This window comes from Canis lupus, chromosome 24, assembly GCF_011100685.1.
Source record: "Canis lupus familiaris isolate Mischka breed German Shepherd chromosome 24, alternate assembly UU_Cfam_GSD_1.0, whole genome shotgun sequence".
NCBI lineage: Eukaryota > Metazoa > Chordata > Mammalia > Carnivora > Canidae > Canis > Canis lupus.
Window position 1 is genome coordinate 3,267,960 of NC_049245.1, and position 18,492 is coordinate 3,286,451.

The 18,492-nt window shown below is 39.1% G+C and overlaps 1 protein-coding gene across 9 annotated transcripts in view; it reads left to right on the top strand.

The window, feature by feature from the left end:
- Positions 1-18,492, top strand: part of RALGAPA2 (Ral GTPase activating protein catalytic subunit alpha 2) — a 327,065-nt gene that overhangs the window by 216,943 nt on the left and 91,630 nt on the right. For 8 of the 9 annotated variants that reach the window (XR_005377488.1, XR_005377489.1, XR_005377487.1 and 5 more), the window contains 3 exons: positions 3,355-3,478; positions 5,615-5,770; positions 11,431-11,589. Coding sequence is in view for 2 of the 9 variants with exons in the window: in XM_038571432.1 (XP_038427360.1) it covers positions 3,355-3,478; positions 5,615-5,770; positions 11,431-11,589 (439 nt within the window). In the remaining 7 variants the exon portion in view is untranslated. Of the gene's footprint in view, positions 1-163; positions 322-3,354; positions 3,479-5,614; positions 5,771-11,430; positions 11,590-18,492 lie in introns of those variants that run through there. The other variant, XR_005377493.1, reaches the window with a different exon arrangement.

Consider the following 18,492-nt stretch of genomic DNA (forward strand, 5'->3'; position numbering starts at 1 on the left):
TTGAGGTTCTTTTTGGGGAAAAAATGGAAATGGGTTGGGGACTCTAGGTATTGGACTGTCCCATGTATTGGTCACTGAACAGGTAGGAACATACTTTGTCCTCAACTTTTAGTTACAGTGGCTCTATTTATTTCTGATACCACTTTATCTCCCTGCTGTTAAGGTATAGTTCCTGCCTACCATGTTTTTAGGAAAAGTAGAGACTGTCTTGCAACTCTCATCTCTATACTGTGAAGATAGGGAAGATGTAAAAAGTATGATGAACATACATGCAAATCACAGTGGGCTCCTTTAAATATTAATACCTCTTGTCACCACATGGTAAGGTGAAAGTTAAAATCATGTTTTTTCTTTGTTTGGCTTTTTAATGTGACAGCACAAGGAAACTGAGCTATTCTAGTCTATTCCTTATAAGAAAGAAAAATGCATTCTAATGAGGAAGAGGAAATTGTTGATTTTATGCGCATGTGTTCCTGAGTTACCTGCTCCTTCATGCATTGGTGGTGCAGCTTATGGATATGAAGTGCTGTTGCTAATTATCATCTCAAAAGCCTGGCTCTAATAAGACCAGACACAGCGTCTGATCTTAGCAGGCTCTCTGTGGTGCTAACATTTTGGAGGATGTGAAATTTGATGAATGTTTACAGCTAAAGGTCACCTTTCCTCACACCTACATTAGTCAGGCAGTCACTGGGGCTTAGCTCTTATGCTCCCATGTTGAGTTAATGAGGACTCAAGGACCTGTGAGCAGCTAAAATATAAAAAGCTTGGACTTTGAGGAGAGTCAACAAAAATGTTTCAGATAGACCTGAGATGGTCTTGATATATTTATGAATGTGTGTAAAATAGAGAATAATCACATGCCGAGGACTTTTGAATATGCAGAAAGAGCTGCAGAAAGAAATTGAGTGACTATACTTTTCTTCCTTTTGTTGAAAGAGACAGTCTTTCAGGTCATAGGTTGCAGACACTGTCATCATCCTAGCCTCCAAATTAGAGGCTCTTAGAATAAACTATTCAGATTCTAGACTGCCAGTGTTTCCTGCCTGTCAGTCATTTATTCAGGGAATAAATGGTGTGGCAGTTTCAGGGCTCCATGCTGCATGAGGACAGGCTTTCTGAAAGTCTGAGAGCACAAGATCTCTACTCTAGAGCATCAGTCCCTGGAACCCATCACCACAAAACTTCCCTCTTCTCCCAGCAAACTGTTCCCCTTAAGAGAGGTACCCTCAACTGTGTGCTTATACCATACCAGTCAGGGCATTCAGGATGTCCACCTTCTCTAGAAGCAGCAGAATAGTACTTATCAAAACCCTTAAAAATGAGCAATGATTAACATTCTTTTCCTATGAATGTATTCTAAGGACATATCAAAGATAAAGCACACTGAATTTAAAACTGGAAGCAACTTAAATGTGTGATGATGAGGATTTGGAATAAGGTGTATTCATATACTAGAATGTTACACAACTATTAATAGCTTTGTCATACAAGTATATGACATAAAAATGATCCCACTCAAAAATGGTTTAAATGGTGACTTTTGTGTGATGCATTTTTACACAATAAAAATACACAATAAAAAAGTGTTCACAAATATTTTAAGTAAAAATGATCAATTGTAAAACAGGATATAGTAGCTTCTCACGATGGTATTTGAAAACGCATCCAAAAATGATAACAGTTGCAATTTCAACATAAAAGCAAGGAATGTAAGTTAATTTTTTATTCTTCTCTTTCTATATTTTCTAATTTTCCTCTTAAGTGCATTTCTCTTACGTAATCTATAGGGGGAATGAATAGGCTACGTAGGTAAATAGAAGGAGAGTACTCTCCTCCTTGATTAATTTTTATTACCTTTTTAGTTGAATTTCATTTCATTCTGCTTATTAAATAGAAACATAACTCCTGCAGAAGGAAATATTTACAAATATGTTAAAATAGAGCACCCCCGGTTTAGCGCACCTTCAGCCCAGGGCGTGATCCTGGAGATCCAGGATCGAGTCCCACATCAGGCTCCTTGCATGGAGTCTGCTTCTCCCTCTGCCTGTGTCTCTGCTTCTCTCTGTGTGTGTGTGTGTCTCTGATGAATAAATAAAATATTTAAAGAAAAAAAACACACAAAAAAAACAAATATGTTAAAATATGGAATCCATATTCCACCAGTAGATGTCTAATCAGATTATACTGTTGAGATGTTGAACAATTAAGACAATAGTAACATTTCTGTATTGTTTGAGCACTTGATTGTTTTTCCTATGAGGTTTTTCATAATGCAATGCAAAAATAATAATAAAGATGGAACTGCTATGAAGGTGGTAATCCGAAATTTTAGAAAATAGAGACCAGAGTAAAAACTCTTGGGTGATGGGGCCATGGAATGAGTAGTTCTTAATGGAAGCTCTGAATTAGCACAGTGTCTCCATCTCTAAACAATCACCAAACTTCTGGGTAAAAGTCTAGTGATTTTGACACTTTACACTGTAGGGTATAATTTTTAGAAATTGGTCATTAAAATATTTATATAATAGCATTGGGTCTCTGGTTAACAGAGATTTAACTGAGCAGCTGCTATATGTCAAGTACCTTTTGCCTTTTACAAAAGGCCAAAAGGCAGGACTCCTTTCCTCAAATTACACATCACAGTTACTTGATTTAATAGCAAAATGCCCAAAATCCATCATGGAGGAAGTGGGTGAAGTGTTTATATGGCCTAAGAGGTTTCCCTGGACATCTGTCCACCCTACTAAGTTACCTCAGATTAGTTGGAGCACAGAGTGGGTAGATTTCTCCACAAAGAAAGTACCTATGTGTGTTCTGCTGGGAAGAAGCTTCTGTTTCTTATAAAGTGTTGGCACATTCTACGGTTCTAGTCAGGGAGCTATCCAATATCCTTATCTCAAAGTGCGTTAAGTAAAATATAGGCAGTCACATAGATCTAGTCTCAGTTGTTATCTGTGTGAAGTGCTTTCACATACTTTTTTGCACCAAAAATGGAGAGTGTGTTCTAACATGCTGTTAAATATAGCACATGTCTGAAAGAGTGATCTCAAGAACCAGACTGCCCTGCTTCAATTTCTGGTCTCCTGCTTGCTATGGGTGCTTTTTGTTTAATTTTCCGTTCCTTATTTCAACCACCTCTATGAGGGAGGTGATGATAATTACTTGTCTCTTTAGAGTATTTGCAGGGAGTAAATAAGACTGTGAGTCAAACCTCCTCGGAACAGTGACCGACCCTTACCTAGTAAATTCTCCATAAATGTAAGCTCTGTATCAGGAGTCATGCTAGTGGTTGTAGTGAAATAAAATTTTAAATATTAGACTTCTAACTTCTTTAAATTTAAAAATTTATAGCCGTGAAACGCACAAAATTGCAGTGTTTTACATTGCTGAAGGTCAAGAAGACAAGTGTTCAATCCTTTCCAATGATAGAGGAAGCCAAGCATATGAAGACTTTGTTGCCGGACTTGGATGGGAGGTAATTAATTTCATTTAGGAGCTGTTTATTGACCAGCACTATTTAAGGATATATATGTAAACTGGACATCAATTATATAAGCTTTCACATTCAAATCTAGTATAGATAACATCCTGGAGTTAGTGAATGTATTAAGTTTGACATCTTCTATTAGTTGTTTTTCAGTACTTCATACATAAACTTTTGTTTCCTATAACTTTCCCTTTAGTATTATTTCATTTGCTTTTTATCTGTACCAAATAATCAGATTGGCTTATTCAGCCATAGACAGTTTGTGGTATGAGAAGATAAATATGGGCAGAGAGGCATTGGCTTTGGCTATCATATGGAGATTAGAAAATAAATCAGTGACATGGTGAGTGAAAACATGAAAAAAGAGCTGGATGAAGTCACAAATTGTCGTGAAAATAGAACAGAGTAGCCATGATGGTTTAGCAGCCAACCTGTTTCCCTAAGGGAGACCCCAGAGTGACTGATATTGAAAGAGTGTGCTTTTTCTCTACTAAATGATACTTTGACAGGTGGACATATACATTTATACACACACGTGCACACACGCACACCCATCTGTCTCTAAGAACATAAACCTAAAGGAAAATATATTTTCAGAATCTAAAAGAACTCAGAGTAGTTATAATGGAAATCAGCATATCTGAAGTCATTTTCTTACTTTTCCTTACTTTTGTTTTGGTTTCCTGGTTATCTGTGCTGTGGGAAACTCTCTGGGGGCATAAATAAGACTTCTCTCTGATAGTTAAATGTTAAGCAAGGAAACTAATATGGAGATAGGGACAGGAGAAGCCTATATCAAGGTCAAGACCATGTGCTTGGGATCCCTGGGTGGTGCAGCGGTTTAGCACCTGCCTTTGGCCCAGGGCACGATCCTGGAGACCCCGGATCGAATCCCACGTCGGGCTCCCGGTGCATGGAGCCTGCTTCTCCCTCTTCCTATGTCTCTGCCTCTCTCTCTCTCTCTGTGACTATCATAAATAAATTTAAAAAAAATCAAATATTTTAATAAAAAGAAAAGACCATGTACTTTATAAAATGTCAAGTAAATTATAGTCTAAAAGAGTTCCTGTACTCCAATAAATTATCCTTATTACTAATAAAGTGACTTATTATTTGCTGTAGAATATATTTAATCATTTAACTAATATTCTTTTTAAGCCACACATTCCTAACTAGAGTTTTAAGAAAAGACTCGAACATTAATTTAGTGTATATATTGATTGTATTTGGCACAAAAGAGATTCTTCACCATGCTACAACAGGTGCTTTTACTGAAAAAAAAATGAAAAATTAAATTAAAAAAAAAGGGTCCTTGGCACTAACAAGTGAGCATTCACACCATAGCTTGAAAAAGAGTAATTCCAACTTATATTAGTGGTGTAAATCAGAACAACTCCTTTGAATGATAGTTAGCAATGACCGTTAAATTTTAAACCATCGGGATCCCTGGGTGGCGCAGCGGTTTGGCGCCTGCCTTTGGCCCAGGGCGCGATCCTGGAGACCCAGGATCGAATCCCACATCGGGCTCCCAGTGCATGGAGCCTGCTTCTCCCTCTGCCTGTGTCTCTGCCTCTCTCTCTCTCTCTCTCTCTCTCTCTGTGACTATCATAAATAATAAATAAAAAATAAGTAAGTAAGTAAATAAATAAATAAATAAATAAATAAATTTTAAACCATCTGTACCCTTTAATACAACATCCTACCAAAACATTCCTTTGAATGCTCCTTATGGTTTGACCACATAGCAGTGTTTGGGAAAGCAGATAATCCCATAAATCTGTTAGTAGGGAAACTCTGTATGTGTGTACATAAATACACATAAATACACACATGTAAACATATAAACACATATATACATACATATAGGATGGAAAAAAACTGGAAAATAAGCAGTACATTTGTGATGGTGGTTTTCTTAAGTTGATAAGATTTTGGAGCACTTTCATGTTAATGTTTCTTTGATGTTTCAATTTTATCTAACTTAGTATTACATTTGTTTGTTATCAGAAAGCTATAAAGCTATAAAATGAAAATAGATTTTCTTAAAAAACAGACATTCCTGCTTGGTGAATGAGGACAATTCAGGCTTGACCCTCACTCGTTCCTCTTTGTTGCCTGCATCAGGTGGATCTCTCAACCCACTGCGGGTTCATGGGTGGACTTCAGCGCAACGGCAGCACAGGGCAGACTGCCCCTTACTATGCTACCTCGACTGTGGAAGTGATTTTCCATGTTTCAACTCGGATGCCATCAGACTCAGATGATTCACTCACCAAAAAGGTAAGCAGCCTCTCTGAGGACCATCCTAAGCTGCCATTGTTTGTAGGTGGGGCTCTCATAGTCCAGACCAAAGGCCTTGGCATAACATGCACCAAGACTGATTTCCTCTGGATGCAACTTCAGTGTAGTTCTTCTCAAGCTACAGTTGTAGTTAATCTGAAATATCTAGCTTGGCACAAACTAGACAAAGAAGGAAATGAAAAAGCAATCAGATCATTTAAGCCTTAAATCCTGAGATTAAGATTTAGGAAAAGGAAGGGTCTTCATAGTTATTAATTTTGGATCTTCCCTCACCTGACTGTTAACTGACAGAAAATAACATTGTTGACCTCTCAGTTGGCAAAGGTCGTAACATGCAAGGACCATGTACTGACAGAGAGCTGAGAAAGCAGGCATCTCTCAGGCTTGCTGGGGGCAGTTGGGCAATATCTATGAGAATGACAGGTGCAGGTGAGCTCCTGCCTAGGGGTCCCACATTTGGTACTAACCTTGTTTCTCTTCCAACTTGGGCCCTGGAGGCAATTTTCTCTAGAATCCAGAGGAAACCTCCTTCACCTCTGAGGACCTCCCCAGGGGAACATGGCCTTTAACCTCTAGCCTACAGGATGTTCACCTCAGGTGATCCTCTGTTAGAGGTGATGAGCACCTTAACAGAAGAAGAATTTTAGTCTGGGAAGGAAGCCTAGAAATCTGACTCCAGATGAAAGGAACAACTGCAACTAGCTTGGTGGTGGGTAGGCTGGAATCCCTACCTCACACCCACTCTCTTTCTATAAGGATGCAAGACAAGTGCAGACAGCACCTGAATGGGTGGGAAAATAGCTCATTTAGGAGCTAAGGCTGCCATTGAAGGATCCAGTATGGTGGTTATAGCCAAAGTCTGGAGACAGGCAGAACCTGGGCTCAACTGTATATCCAGTTACTGGCCCATGCCTCAACTTCCCCATCTACTAAATGAAATTAAAAATAGCCTATGTCCCAGGGTTGTTGTGAAGTAAATGGATAATGCCCGTGAAACTGCTTAGCATGGTGCCTGGTGTAAGATCGCTAATGTCAGCCCTTGTCATTGCCCACGGTCTAATTGAATCTTTTCTTACCTGCCCTATGAGAGGGTGACTGGTACTGGCCAGTAGACCCTGCTCTTACCACCTCATCTCTTTTCTCTGCAGTTTTGCTTTATCATCACTGCAGCCCCAGATGTCTAGACCACCTATATTGTAGGCAGTGGTGTCCATAAGATCTCAGAACTTGGGTCATGGCACAATCACAGACAGCTTTCACAGTGACTAAGTGTCTGGGTTGTGCAAAGCATGATGGCCATAGAGGAGCTGCCTCCATGTCTTAGATTTTGGTGGCCACCCTGGTGGCAACATTCTTACTGAAGGGGACCCTGCTCTCTTTCAGATTACCAAGACCTTAGGGAAGGCTTTGACATCCTCTTTATTTGTAGTACATCATAAATTGCTGCTAATCCACAAATGTGTTGCCATATTGTATGATTTTTTTTATGACCAAGAACTATTTTGTTAATAGGTTTATTTAAAATATTTTTTAAAAATTATTTCCTAGGTAGGATTCTTTTATTTTTTTCTCTTTCTCTTCTTTTTTTTCTTTTTTGAGAAAAGACATCATGTTTTCTTGTTAAAACGCCTTGCTATAAATAATGTTGCAAGGCTTCGCTTGGTTGAAAGATTCCCTACTGTAATAATCAAAATTCAGCTGATACCTTTTGAAGCTCTGAGATTTAGCATCATTAGTGACAAACTCTCTTTATCAGGATGTCTCACAGCCAGACTAAAAATCAGTCACAGTAACAGCAGCCCACAGTTCCTTGTCTTATTCTAACTAAATTGTCCCTAACAGCTTAAAAATGAGCTGCAAAATTCTAAAGTGATTCATGCTCTCTTCTGCCCCTGTCATGGGGGTACTTTTTCAATTCTGCAATCCGGTTGCAACCCCATACTGAACTCTTGATCCTTCACTGCAGAAATTTGTTAGCTCTAGCTAGATTAGATTTTTCACAGCTAATCTAACTGCTGTAGGGGTTTGCAGAGTGGGGACAGAGCTGTGCTATTGGATTTGTCCAATTCATTTGACTCCAGGACTATAATTGCACTTATGTCTTACAAGGCTTTTATAGCCTCAGGCTGGCCAGCCGCATAAAAAACAAATTGGCAGTGATACAGTACAAGTGAAAAGGGATGAAAGGCCCACATTATCAGTCTCCAGGCAGCACTGTTCTGGCAGGAAGTTTCTTGGTTAATTTACAAATAAAACTTAGATTTTAGGATGGGCACACTGTCAGCTGAACAATGGGGATGTCAGGCCTGACTGTTACTTAGTAAAAGTAGCAGCCGGGCCCACTGAGGAGCAGGAATTCTTCAATCAAACAGACGACTCCTTCTGGAGCCAGCTGGCGATGTAATGCAATTAGTCGAGAAAGGAGGTCAGCCTATTAGGTGTGTACCATGACCAGTGTCACCAGTGCATGCCGCCTGGCAGCAGCAGGCAGAATGGCCCGGGCGGAGGAACTTTAAAACTCTGTCAGGATGAGAAGTGGCAGGATATGGGGTTGATTTCTTAAGACTGAAGAACCAAGCATTTGTTCCGAGCCTGTTAGGCATCCGCACATTCTGGAGCCTGTTGTGCAACTGAAGCAATTGCTGGCATGAATGACAGCTCCATCCCAGGACGAGATTCATCAGTCTCTCCCACATTATACATGAGTCATACCAGCTTGACTTGTGCGCACACAACAAACTCACTGGTGGATTTCAATTTGGGAACCTCTATTCAGAATTCTCCAGAACTTACAAAATGACATCTTTGTAATGAAATCCCCTTTTAAACTGAGCAACACAGTGAAGTTTCCAGAGTATTCCTTCATGTTCTGACATGGTGGACATCTTGGCTGAGTTAGCTTTACTTGTTTCACTGGCTTGGGTTCTTGTCTGAGGTAGAAGAGGGCATGTTTCTGCTCTTTGCTCCAGATCTACCAGTCAGTGGGTCCCGTGGCCTTAGCTCTTAGTTTTGAGAGTTAGCTAATTAAACTGTGACTTGTCCAGAGATCTGGAGCACATGACATTGAAAGCAGCTTTGAGATGATGAATATTATATCATCACCACACAGAAATAGCTTTTCCTTAATTACAGAAATGCCACACTGGGGGGATGGGTCTGTCAGTGGGATACTGTTCTCCCTTGCTGCGGTTCTGAGAACACAGTCCAAACAGAATTAGAAGAAACTTATTTGGATTATATAATTGAGGAACCTAATTGAGAAAAGAGAGAGTGACTGCAAAATTTCAGTAATCACTGTATTACTTCAGAGCTAATGCCTTAAGCAACTTACACTTCTAGATTGAAAGGAGCCTCACAGGTTTTAAGGTGCTAGCATTAGGTGGGCTACCACATTTGTAGGGTGTTTAGTAGGTGTATTGTTCCCATTGCGACTTTTGTGCTGGCTTATCAAAGAGCACAACAAAACCACCTGGAAGTTTGCCCCTCTTTACAGGATGACAGTATCCCCACTGTCACAATTATCTTCTGTTGGCCTAAATTCCCCCCCAAAAGTTTAAATTTGATATAATTCCTGTTTCCCTTGAAAACCTGCCTTCATTGTGTTGCTGATAATGCTGACTACCATGTTTTTACTCCAAAACGATTGAATTTTAGGAGTGTGTTGAGAGAGCCTGGCATGTTTTATTAAAAAAGAAAAGAGAAAAGAAAGAGAGGTGGAAATAGAGAAATATAGAGACATTCATGCAGTATTGCTGTAAGAACTTGGTGTCTTTCCTTTAACTATTTATGGATAGTAATGGCTTCTTGGCTATACCTTTTCCCTGCTACCCTTTTAGCCTTTTTATGTGACAGAGAAAAAAGAAGAAAAGAGATATACTGGGTAATTTTACATTGAGAATGTTGTAGACACCATTAAATTGTTCTGGATCATATGACTTGTGCTCAACACACAGAGTTGCCTTTATCCCAGAGCCCAAGTTCAGACATGGGTGAATTGTGTGCCTCCTACTGTAGGGGTTACCTGCAACTGCACATGCACTTCACTATAGTACAAGGGTACCAATATAAGCCATTTAAAAAAATAGACTTACACAGTCATTCCCAGAAGCATGAAAGAGTGAAGAATAGGAAAGCATTGCAGCAAACCAAATTCCTTTGTAACCTTGTAAATGGAAAGGAGGCCATGTTGGGGTCCCCTCAGATTTTTCTTTTGTGGTCAAATAGTCTGTAAAGAAAATTTTATTTATGCTAACATGTTTTAAATACATGATATTCAAAAAATCCTTTTTTTTGTATTTTAATATAAAACCACATTACCTTTGGTACAACATATTTTATTAACAGTGCATCTGAATTTAGTCATTTTTAGGGCTCATCTATTAAATAAGATGAGAAGTAAGAAATTATTTTTCATGGTGGCATTCTTCTCAAGCATGGGAGAGAACCAGACCTCAGATTTTCAGTAGGTGTTAAAGGGCCTTCTCCAGTCAGCTTTTATGGTTGTAGGACTTCAATTTTGGCCAACATTTTAATGTTTGTAACCTACTTTCTTTTAGCCACACTTTCAGGCTTACCAGACAATTTCATGTGTGGATTTCTATAGCTCAGGATGTTCAGTTGGTATGCAGGACCTTCAGCAAGAGTGTTCTTGCATCTGAAAAGCTCAGACCGGGAGGAAGTCTCAAAGAGTCTCTTCCTTGGAGGCATGCTAAGCCCTCCGCAGACCCGCTGAGGTCTCTGACTTGTTTTTGGACTTTATGGCCTCTTTATCAATAAAATGACCAAAACAATGGGCTACCCTATTTGAGCTGTGACAGTACAGTTGGCTTTTGGGGATGACTTAGATGGCCATGAGCAGGAGAAATGGCACAGAGTTAGAAGTCCCAGCCCAGATCTCCATACCCACTCTGCTACTCACTGATTTCACACCTTGGTCAGGTGGTGCCTTTGTCTTCCTGAGACCCATCTCCTCCCTGTCAGATAACACAAAGATGATGTCATCTGCCTAAGAGTTAGTGGAAAGATTAAAGGAAACGATCCATGTGAATATCCTTTATATTTAGTAAGGCACTCTCTGAATGCTAATCAAGTGTTCTTATTAAATTTATGTAATATTATTTCTTAGACAAAGGTAATTTAATACACACTTTTTCTTAAAGCTTTGTCACAAATCTAGTGTTTATACATTTGGTAAGTAACATTTGGTCTCATATTCATATTTTTTTCTTAATAACCATTGAATTAAAGAGTCTTATGAAGCCCTATTGTAATATGGAATAAAAGGCTAATGTCACTCGTTAATTGTTTGGAGACATGCTCAGCAATATAAAGCAAAAGGCTTTAATACAAGAGTAAAATTTAATTTAAAAAAATTCTTGAAAAGGTCTTGACCCCTTCCCGCCATAATGTACCTGCCATGTTTATATGCATCATCTCAGTGCCCGTGTATTTCATAGAAAGTGAGCAGTGTTTTCATGTGCTTGTGTCTTTTAAATCCTCATAGAAGACAGTGGTATCATACCTTTTTCTAGTAGTGAAATATTTTTGCCTCTGAGTATTATAATTCAATTTGTAAGCCACGACCCCTCATAAACTGCTGTTATCACTCTGATTAATAAAGAGCCAATTGGCCATTGCAGCTCCGTCACTTGGGGAACGACGAGGTCCACATCGTCTGGTCTGAACACTCCAGGGATTACCGCAGGGGCATTATCCCGACCGCCTTTGGAGACGTTTCAATCATTATTTACCCAGTGAAGAATCACATGTTCTTTATCGCAATCACAAAGAAACCTGAGGTACGTTTTCACCTGTTAGGTACACCCTGACATATAGCATTTGCCATATGATTAACTGTTTTTGAAAAACGATGTTATAAATATGTTAAAGGGGACTTTTTTCCAACTGGTGCATGTCTCACATGTATCTGAATTACACCTGCTATATGGAAATTCAGTATGAATTGGGATTTTCAGAGTATCTTTCCTCAAGAGTACAGAATTCTGTATTTGTATTACAAGACTCTTTGGAATTTATAGTGTGAAGACATTAATGGTATTATAAATGTTTTGAATTTAAATTTAATTTTTTAAAATGGTAATTTCAAATTTGGAACACATGGATTAATAATAATAAGAGTTGAATGAACCCTGTGTCACATCTAGCATTTTGTGGATGGCTGTGGGTATAGAATTTGACCTTGCGTGACAGACAGGCAGTGCTCACTGAGCCTCCGACTGCCGCTAATAGGGGTCAATCCTGAAGGATTGCGGGCATGGCCGTGAAGAAGGCTAGGCCTCTGCAGCACAGCCTGCCCATGTGGTGATTTTTAACAATTGAAGCACCTTGCCACAGAATCAGTGCAGCCACATCAGTTGGTATTGATCATGGAAATGGCTGGAACAATCCAGTGGTTCTGTGCCATGTACTACATTGGCTATGGCTACGGTTTTGATCCTTGCCATGTCTTTAGTGGTATTTCAGCAGTGCTTTATATAGTGACTTGTTTTTGTGTTGGAATTATTAATAGGAGGGTTTGTTTCTAAGTTTTTAATTAAATGTGTAGCATAGTTAAGTCACTCCTCAAGAAAATGACTTTGTGCTCTGGGTTGATATTAAGTGTAATTTTCATTTTCATTCCAAATTACTCTCTCAAAGGAGCTAAAAGTTACTATTCTAAATACTCTCTATTTTTGAGCTTTAAAATAATAATAATAATAATAATAGATAACCGAGATTTCCTGGGATTTATAACAAAATCTAAAGTGTTAAAGTCCTGCAGATTAAATGAGCTAAGAAGTGAAAGGCACTTTCAGCCAACAGTGGCTGGCTCAGAATAAAAGCCATTTAAGTGGTAATTGTTGTGTTGTTATATTACTCTTACTAGTACCTTTTTGGTTACAGTCACTACCATGCAAATAGAATAAATAATGAGCCATTTCTCAGACTAGGCATAGCGTGGGTCACCTCCTGAATTGAGAAAAGCCCCACTCTGGCTGGTGAGAAGCCTGACATAAAGGGAACCCTCTTTTCTTTTTAGGGAGTGGAGTGATGAAGCCACAAGTTCTTTATACTAAATATTTGCGTTATCTTTGATTCATGTCTTTGTGCATGTGTAAAGTTTTCACCCGTGTAAGAAAATGGCTTTGAGTGTTAATAACATTTGTGTTTGTCCAGGAAGAACACTAATTTTAAGAATTAAGCTGAAAATGTTGATGTTAGACAACCAACAGATTTAGTGCCCTATAGCTTCCAAATCTGCAAAATGTGGTTCTTTAATATTTAGTATGGATTAACTGGCTTTATTAGTTCATTTTCAACATGGCCCTCTAAAATGTCACTTACCATCCTAAAAATGTCACCTTTATTTTTTGTAATGAGTAAAGAACATGAAAGGTATTTTAGTTCACAGTGTGAAAAGTGACACTTCTAACTTTCTTAAAAAATGATTTTTTAAAAGATATTACACTTTTAACGCATTAAACAAGTATTAACATACCTTTTCAAAATTTCTTTAGAAAATGTATGTAAGTTTTATAAATTTGGTCATAAATTTTGATAGATGAATTGAGCAAATCGCTGTCTTAATATTTCAATTCAAAAAGCCTAAAGGGAAGAAGAGAATAATGGCCAACTGGAAATTTAGTGTTATCCCCACATTTAAAGTACAAACCATTACAATGTAATAAAATTAATCCAGACATTTCCAGGGCAAGTGTGGCTGACCTTTTGTTCACCAACCACTGACCCCAGGGTGAATGCAAGAGGCTTGTGGAGGGAAAGTCTGTTTGTTTGGCTTCAGTCCCTGGTATTTAAATTGCATTCCCTAATCAAATGAAAAGGCTGTCCTCTCTATCAGGTTACAGAATCCATGGCAACATTTGGCCTTTTATATCCATAATGTTAGCCTTTTTGTTTGCATCTAAGTAGAGACACCTGGAGCAATGTTAACATTAACCGATTTAGCATTAATAGCTTCATTATATAAGAATTTCTGATCAGATAGCTGTTACTTTTGTTATATTGCTTCAGCTTGTATTGTTGTCATTTTTTATCTCCCTGCTTGGCAACCAGGCAATGATTTGCAAATTTTTTTTGTCTTGATTAATTAAGCAATATAATTATCAGTAACCGTGATGCAGTCTTTGCTCAACAAAGCTTCTGAGAGAAAACAATGGTAAGTCTGTTAGTATGAATGCATTCCACGCGTCCCAGATGCATGAGGATATTATGGACAATGAGGGGAAAGGCCGCCTGTGAGCGAGGACAAAGGGTGCCACGCAGACTCGACACACTGCACATACCGCCAGGGACATGCTGCGGGCTCCCTGGGACACAGACGCCTCGTTAGATTACAGCTAGTCAGCAGAGATTAATTCTCAGCCATTTGGTCCAATAATTTACCCATTCCCCAGTCTTTTAACTAGTGCTCCTCACTGTGGAAGTAAAGGCTTTGCACTCAAAAGGTTTATTTAACCTTGCCTACTTTTAGGGATCTCCACTAAAATCATTATTTTTGCTTAGAAACTGTAGTGACACAGCTGCTTGAAGCTGGGGAATATTCTTTTGGAGGAGGAGAGGATTATGCACAAGTTTTGTGAATTATAGGTAGAGTCAAAAGCATTCTTTTAGCACCTGTATATTTCATCTGAATATAGTATGACTCTGGTCTAAGTACATTTATTTTACTGGTCTCTGGGCAGCCATACTTCTCTGAGAATAATTTTAATCCTTTTTTAGGAGGGGGGGGGGAAACCTCATCAGTACACAAAAGTCCTGCTCATTGGATAGAGTCATGCATATTCAAATTGTACTTTCATTCACTCCGCCTCATTAATAGCGTATGTAATAATGTAGGGCTATTTGTAATACAAGCTCCCAGGCAGCATTGCTTCCAAGTCCTTTGAAATTTAACATATTTCGCTTTCTCATTCCATACACCTCCCTTAAATATACAAATCATGTGCCTGGCAGAGTCCGCCTCCTCTTAATAATACACAGCATTTGCGAAATGGTATGTTGAAGAAATGTGGGTTTGCTGTGTGAGCACAGAAAACCCTCACGTCTGAGAGCATCTGCTCACTTCTTGAGGTTTTTATTGACCTTTGTATAAAATAAATATTAGTGTGTTCAGTGACATGATTTCATTGTGAAATTATTTTCAAAAGTAAGTTCGTCCCTGTAAATATTGACAGCCTTTGGTCATGGAAAAGAAATGTGCTATTGTCAGATTGCTAGGGATTTTTTATTTCTACTTTTATTACTAAGTCAGTAGTCAGGGAAGACTTGCATATAGAGCAGAACATGAGTGCTTGAAACGGTTTGTTTAAATGCCCAGTTCTGTAGAAAAGGGGTTCATAAAGCTTCCATATTGCCATGTTGCTTTTCTTTTTTCAGCAACTAAAAACAATCTGGGGGATTAGAATATTTGCTTTTATGAATTTGTGAAGGTAGGCTTTAGTGTTTCTGTCGTGTTTACCTGCAGGCACATTAGTGACCGACCGTCCAGCAGGGCAGATATGCTGAAGCAGCCTTGACTGGGTGCAGTAAAGACAAGAGAAGCTAAGAGTCCTCCTTGTCACCTCCACCAGAATGTCAGTTTTATAAGTGAAAGACATGTTAATATCCTCCAGACTCTCCTTACTTGGCCGTGGTAGATATGGGCTTGGGAGAAAAAATGGATGATTCAGTCATTTCTGAGAAGTGCAGGCAGGAAAGAATGCTAGGATAGAAGGCAGGACACCACTGTGCTGCCACAGTGGGTATGGGTGTCTCTTAATTTCTTTGGACTTTTATTTCCTCAGGTGTAGCATTCGGGTTGGGGCCTAAGTCCTCTGCTGTCCTTTTCAGGAATTCTAAGTGCCCCTTTAAGACAATGGCCTGTTTGACTCTCCTGTTCCTAGATGCCCCTCCTTTCCTCCCTAAGCCACCCCAACTCACCAGGCTGCTGTCAAGGTGGTATTTGTCTCCCTTGCAGCCTCAGCAACTACTGCAAGTGTGTCAGTGTGTGAGTGTGTGTGTATGTGTGTGTGTGTGTGTGCCCACTAGCCCAGGAGCTTCACCTGGAGCCAGTGCCCAGAAATGCTGGTTAAGGCTGATGTACCAGAAATCACAAAAGCATTTGCCCATGTAAGGCAAAGAGTAGCCAGTATTGGCAGCTGTGTTTGAAAGGAAATCTTCTACTAGTGTGGCTTCATTATATGTGGAGTATGTTTGACCTCAGTGTGGTTATGGAAATTTCTTTTTATTTCATATATGTTATTTTCTTACCTATTTATCTCGACCCCAACCAAATAACCTTTTTCAGATTAAGGCATATCCTTTAAAATATTCTGGGAAATTCTCAGGGAAAGTAAATTGTTAACTTTTGAATATGTGAAGAATCATTTATTCTAAAAGATAATCAAAAATACTGAATAACCAGAATTTACTAAAAGGCATTATTTTTTTTTAAGATTTTATTTTTTTAAGTAATCTCTACACCCTACATGGAGCTTGAACCTAAAACCCTGAGATCAGTCATCACATGCTTTACTGACTGGCCAGCCAGGTACCCAAAAAATATGTTATCAAAAATGTATTGCCGAGATATATTGTTTTGGGAATTTATTATTATTGTTATTGGAGGTTTTTTTTAGTAAAGGAATGACATTAAGAACTTTGTGAAAGGCAACTGTCATCTGCAGATGTTATATCAAAAACAAATTTCTTCTCTAATTCATTGCCACTCCTAATTAAAGGAATTCCCTGGATACAAGGGATTTATATTATTTCTTTTGTCCAGTTTTTGAAAGACTGAGTCACCTACAAGCAGTTGCCAAAGAATAATAAAGAACATTTATTTATAAGATAAGCTCCAATACAGATGGAAAAAAAAATCTATAGCCTATTATTAACTCCAAGCTCCCGTTTTATCCTTTACAACAATTTGGCTTTTGAGAATTCTTTCTCCATTGATTTGCCTCAAAAGTTGACATTGTTTTCCTTTTTTTTCAGTTGGCCTTTGATATATAGATCATTCTCTCTTTTTCGCCTTATCCTCCCTCCCTTGGCAGTCAGAGCCAGCCTGTGTAAATGTACACTGAGTGGCAAATGGTAGAGCTCGCTTTGTGTTAGAAATCAGGACCGTTCTCATCCTCTACCTCTGAGCTGCCTCAGTAGGAAGGGCCTTCTGGCCAAGAGACAGGGTGTGTTCTCCTGATTGTTCCATCAGGGTGTCAGAAGCACACAGAATTCCTCTGTGAGAAGGAAACAAGGCCCACTGTCCACCACTGAGAATTTCTCCTGAAAGGTATACTTTGTGTTACTTGAAATCCATTAGGTTGTTGTTTGTTGTTGTGGAGGTTTTGTTGTCTGATTTTCTTCATGTGTACTTAGAAGTAGCTCATCTCACTGATTATGGACTGCTTTTAGGGTAAGTCATAGGAAGAAATGCACTTACTATTTTAAGATAGGAAGAAGGGGTTATTCTTTCTTATTTGTTGGTTGTCATTGTTGCCTAGATTAGGCAACTCTGAATAACTTTAGACTATGAATAGCTCCTTGATATTCCTCTCTACCCCGACGCCAGGAGTACTGTCATAAGGGGGAGATGCTCATTATTTTTCATAATTAGTAAAAGTAACAGTTTCATCCTTCTTTGCTCCTTGTCTAACTATTCCTCTGTGTTCTAGGTGCTAATCTCAAAATAGGTTTAGTCAGTCTTTGCAGGTTTTATGTTTCTCTGTTTTAACTGTGGAACCTTTTTTCAAACACATCAAACGAATTAAAAGGTGTAGCACCAGAAGCCTGCTCAGGGCCCTAGGACCACACTGTTAACCCTTTCATCCTGGCCTTTCAGGCATCTCCATGAAGCGAAAAGACAGACCATCATGACAGGTTTTATTCTAGAAATGTGCAGGGGGACAACAGATTTGGTTAGTGTCCTGTGGTCAGAGCCTTGGGAGCCAGAGGCCTTCTCTCAGTCATTCAAGCAATGCATCTATTGAGGCTGCTTCATGCCAGATATTGTGGCAAAGACCTGTGGTCTCATACTCCTGGTTTTTACTAAGGGAGTTTTACTAAGGGAGACAGCCAACTAGTAAGTAAATAAATGGTTGAACTAGAGACTTTCAGATAGGAGCTTTGGTGTTATAAAGAAAATAAAACAGAGTGATAGGATGGACAAGAATGAAGCTGCTTTAATTCAGGTAAGGGGAATCCTTGTTTCCAGTACAGCATGTAGGGAGCTTAGAAGTCATCACCACCATCCTAATGACATGAAAAGCTGAACAAACTGAGAATCAGCAGCTCTTCTTTGAGCCATCAGAGACTTAAAGTTAAAAAGAAAATTGCCACCCCCCAAACAGAAGAGACAGACGGATAACAGAATCATAACTTGCCATAGTAGAAGCCCAGGAACAGAAACCCCTGGGAACCAATAACAAGGTAGGAAAATGTCAACAGTAGTTGATCAATTGCTGGAGGCTCCCTGTACACAAATCTGAGAGTTAGAGTCAAGAGGGGCCTGGTCTTTGGGAGACCCCCACACACACATACTTTTGTGTGTTTTCCCTCAAGGAGCCCTACCACTTTCTCACAAGCAGGATGGGGCAGGAGGAACCCTCGTGCTTCAGCAGAGGGTGGGGAAAGAAGCCATTTTGAGATAAACCTGGAGCATTCTGTTCTTAACCAGCCCTATCCTCAAGAGGAAGTGTTTTACC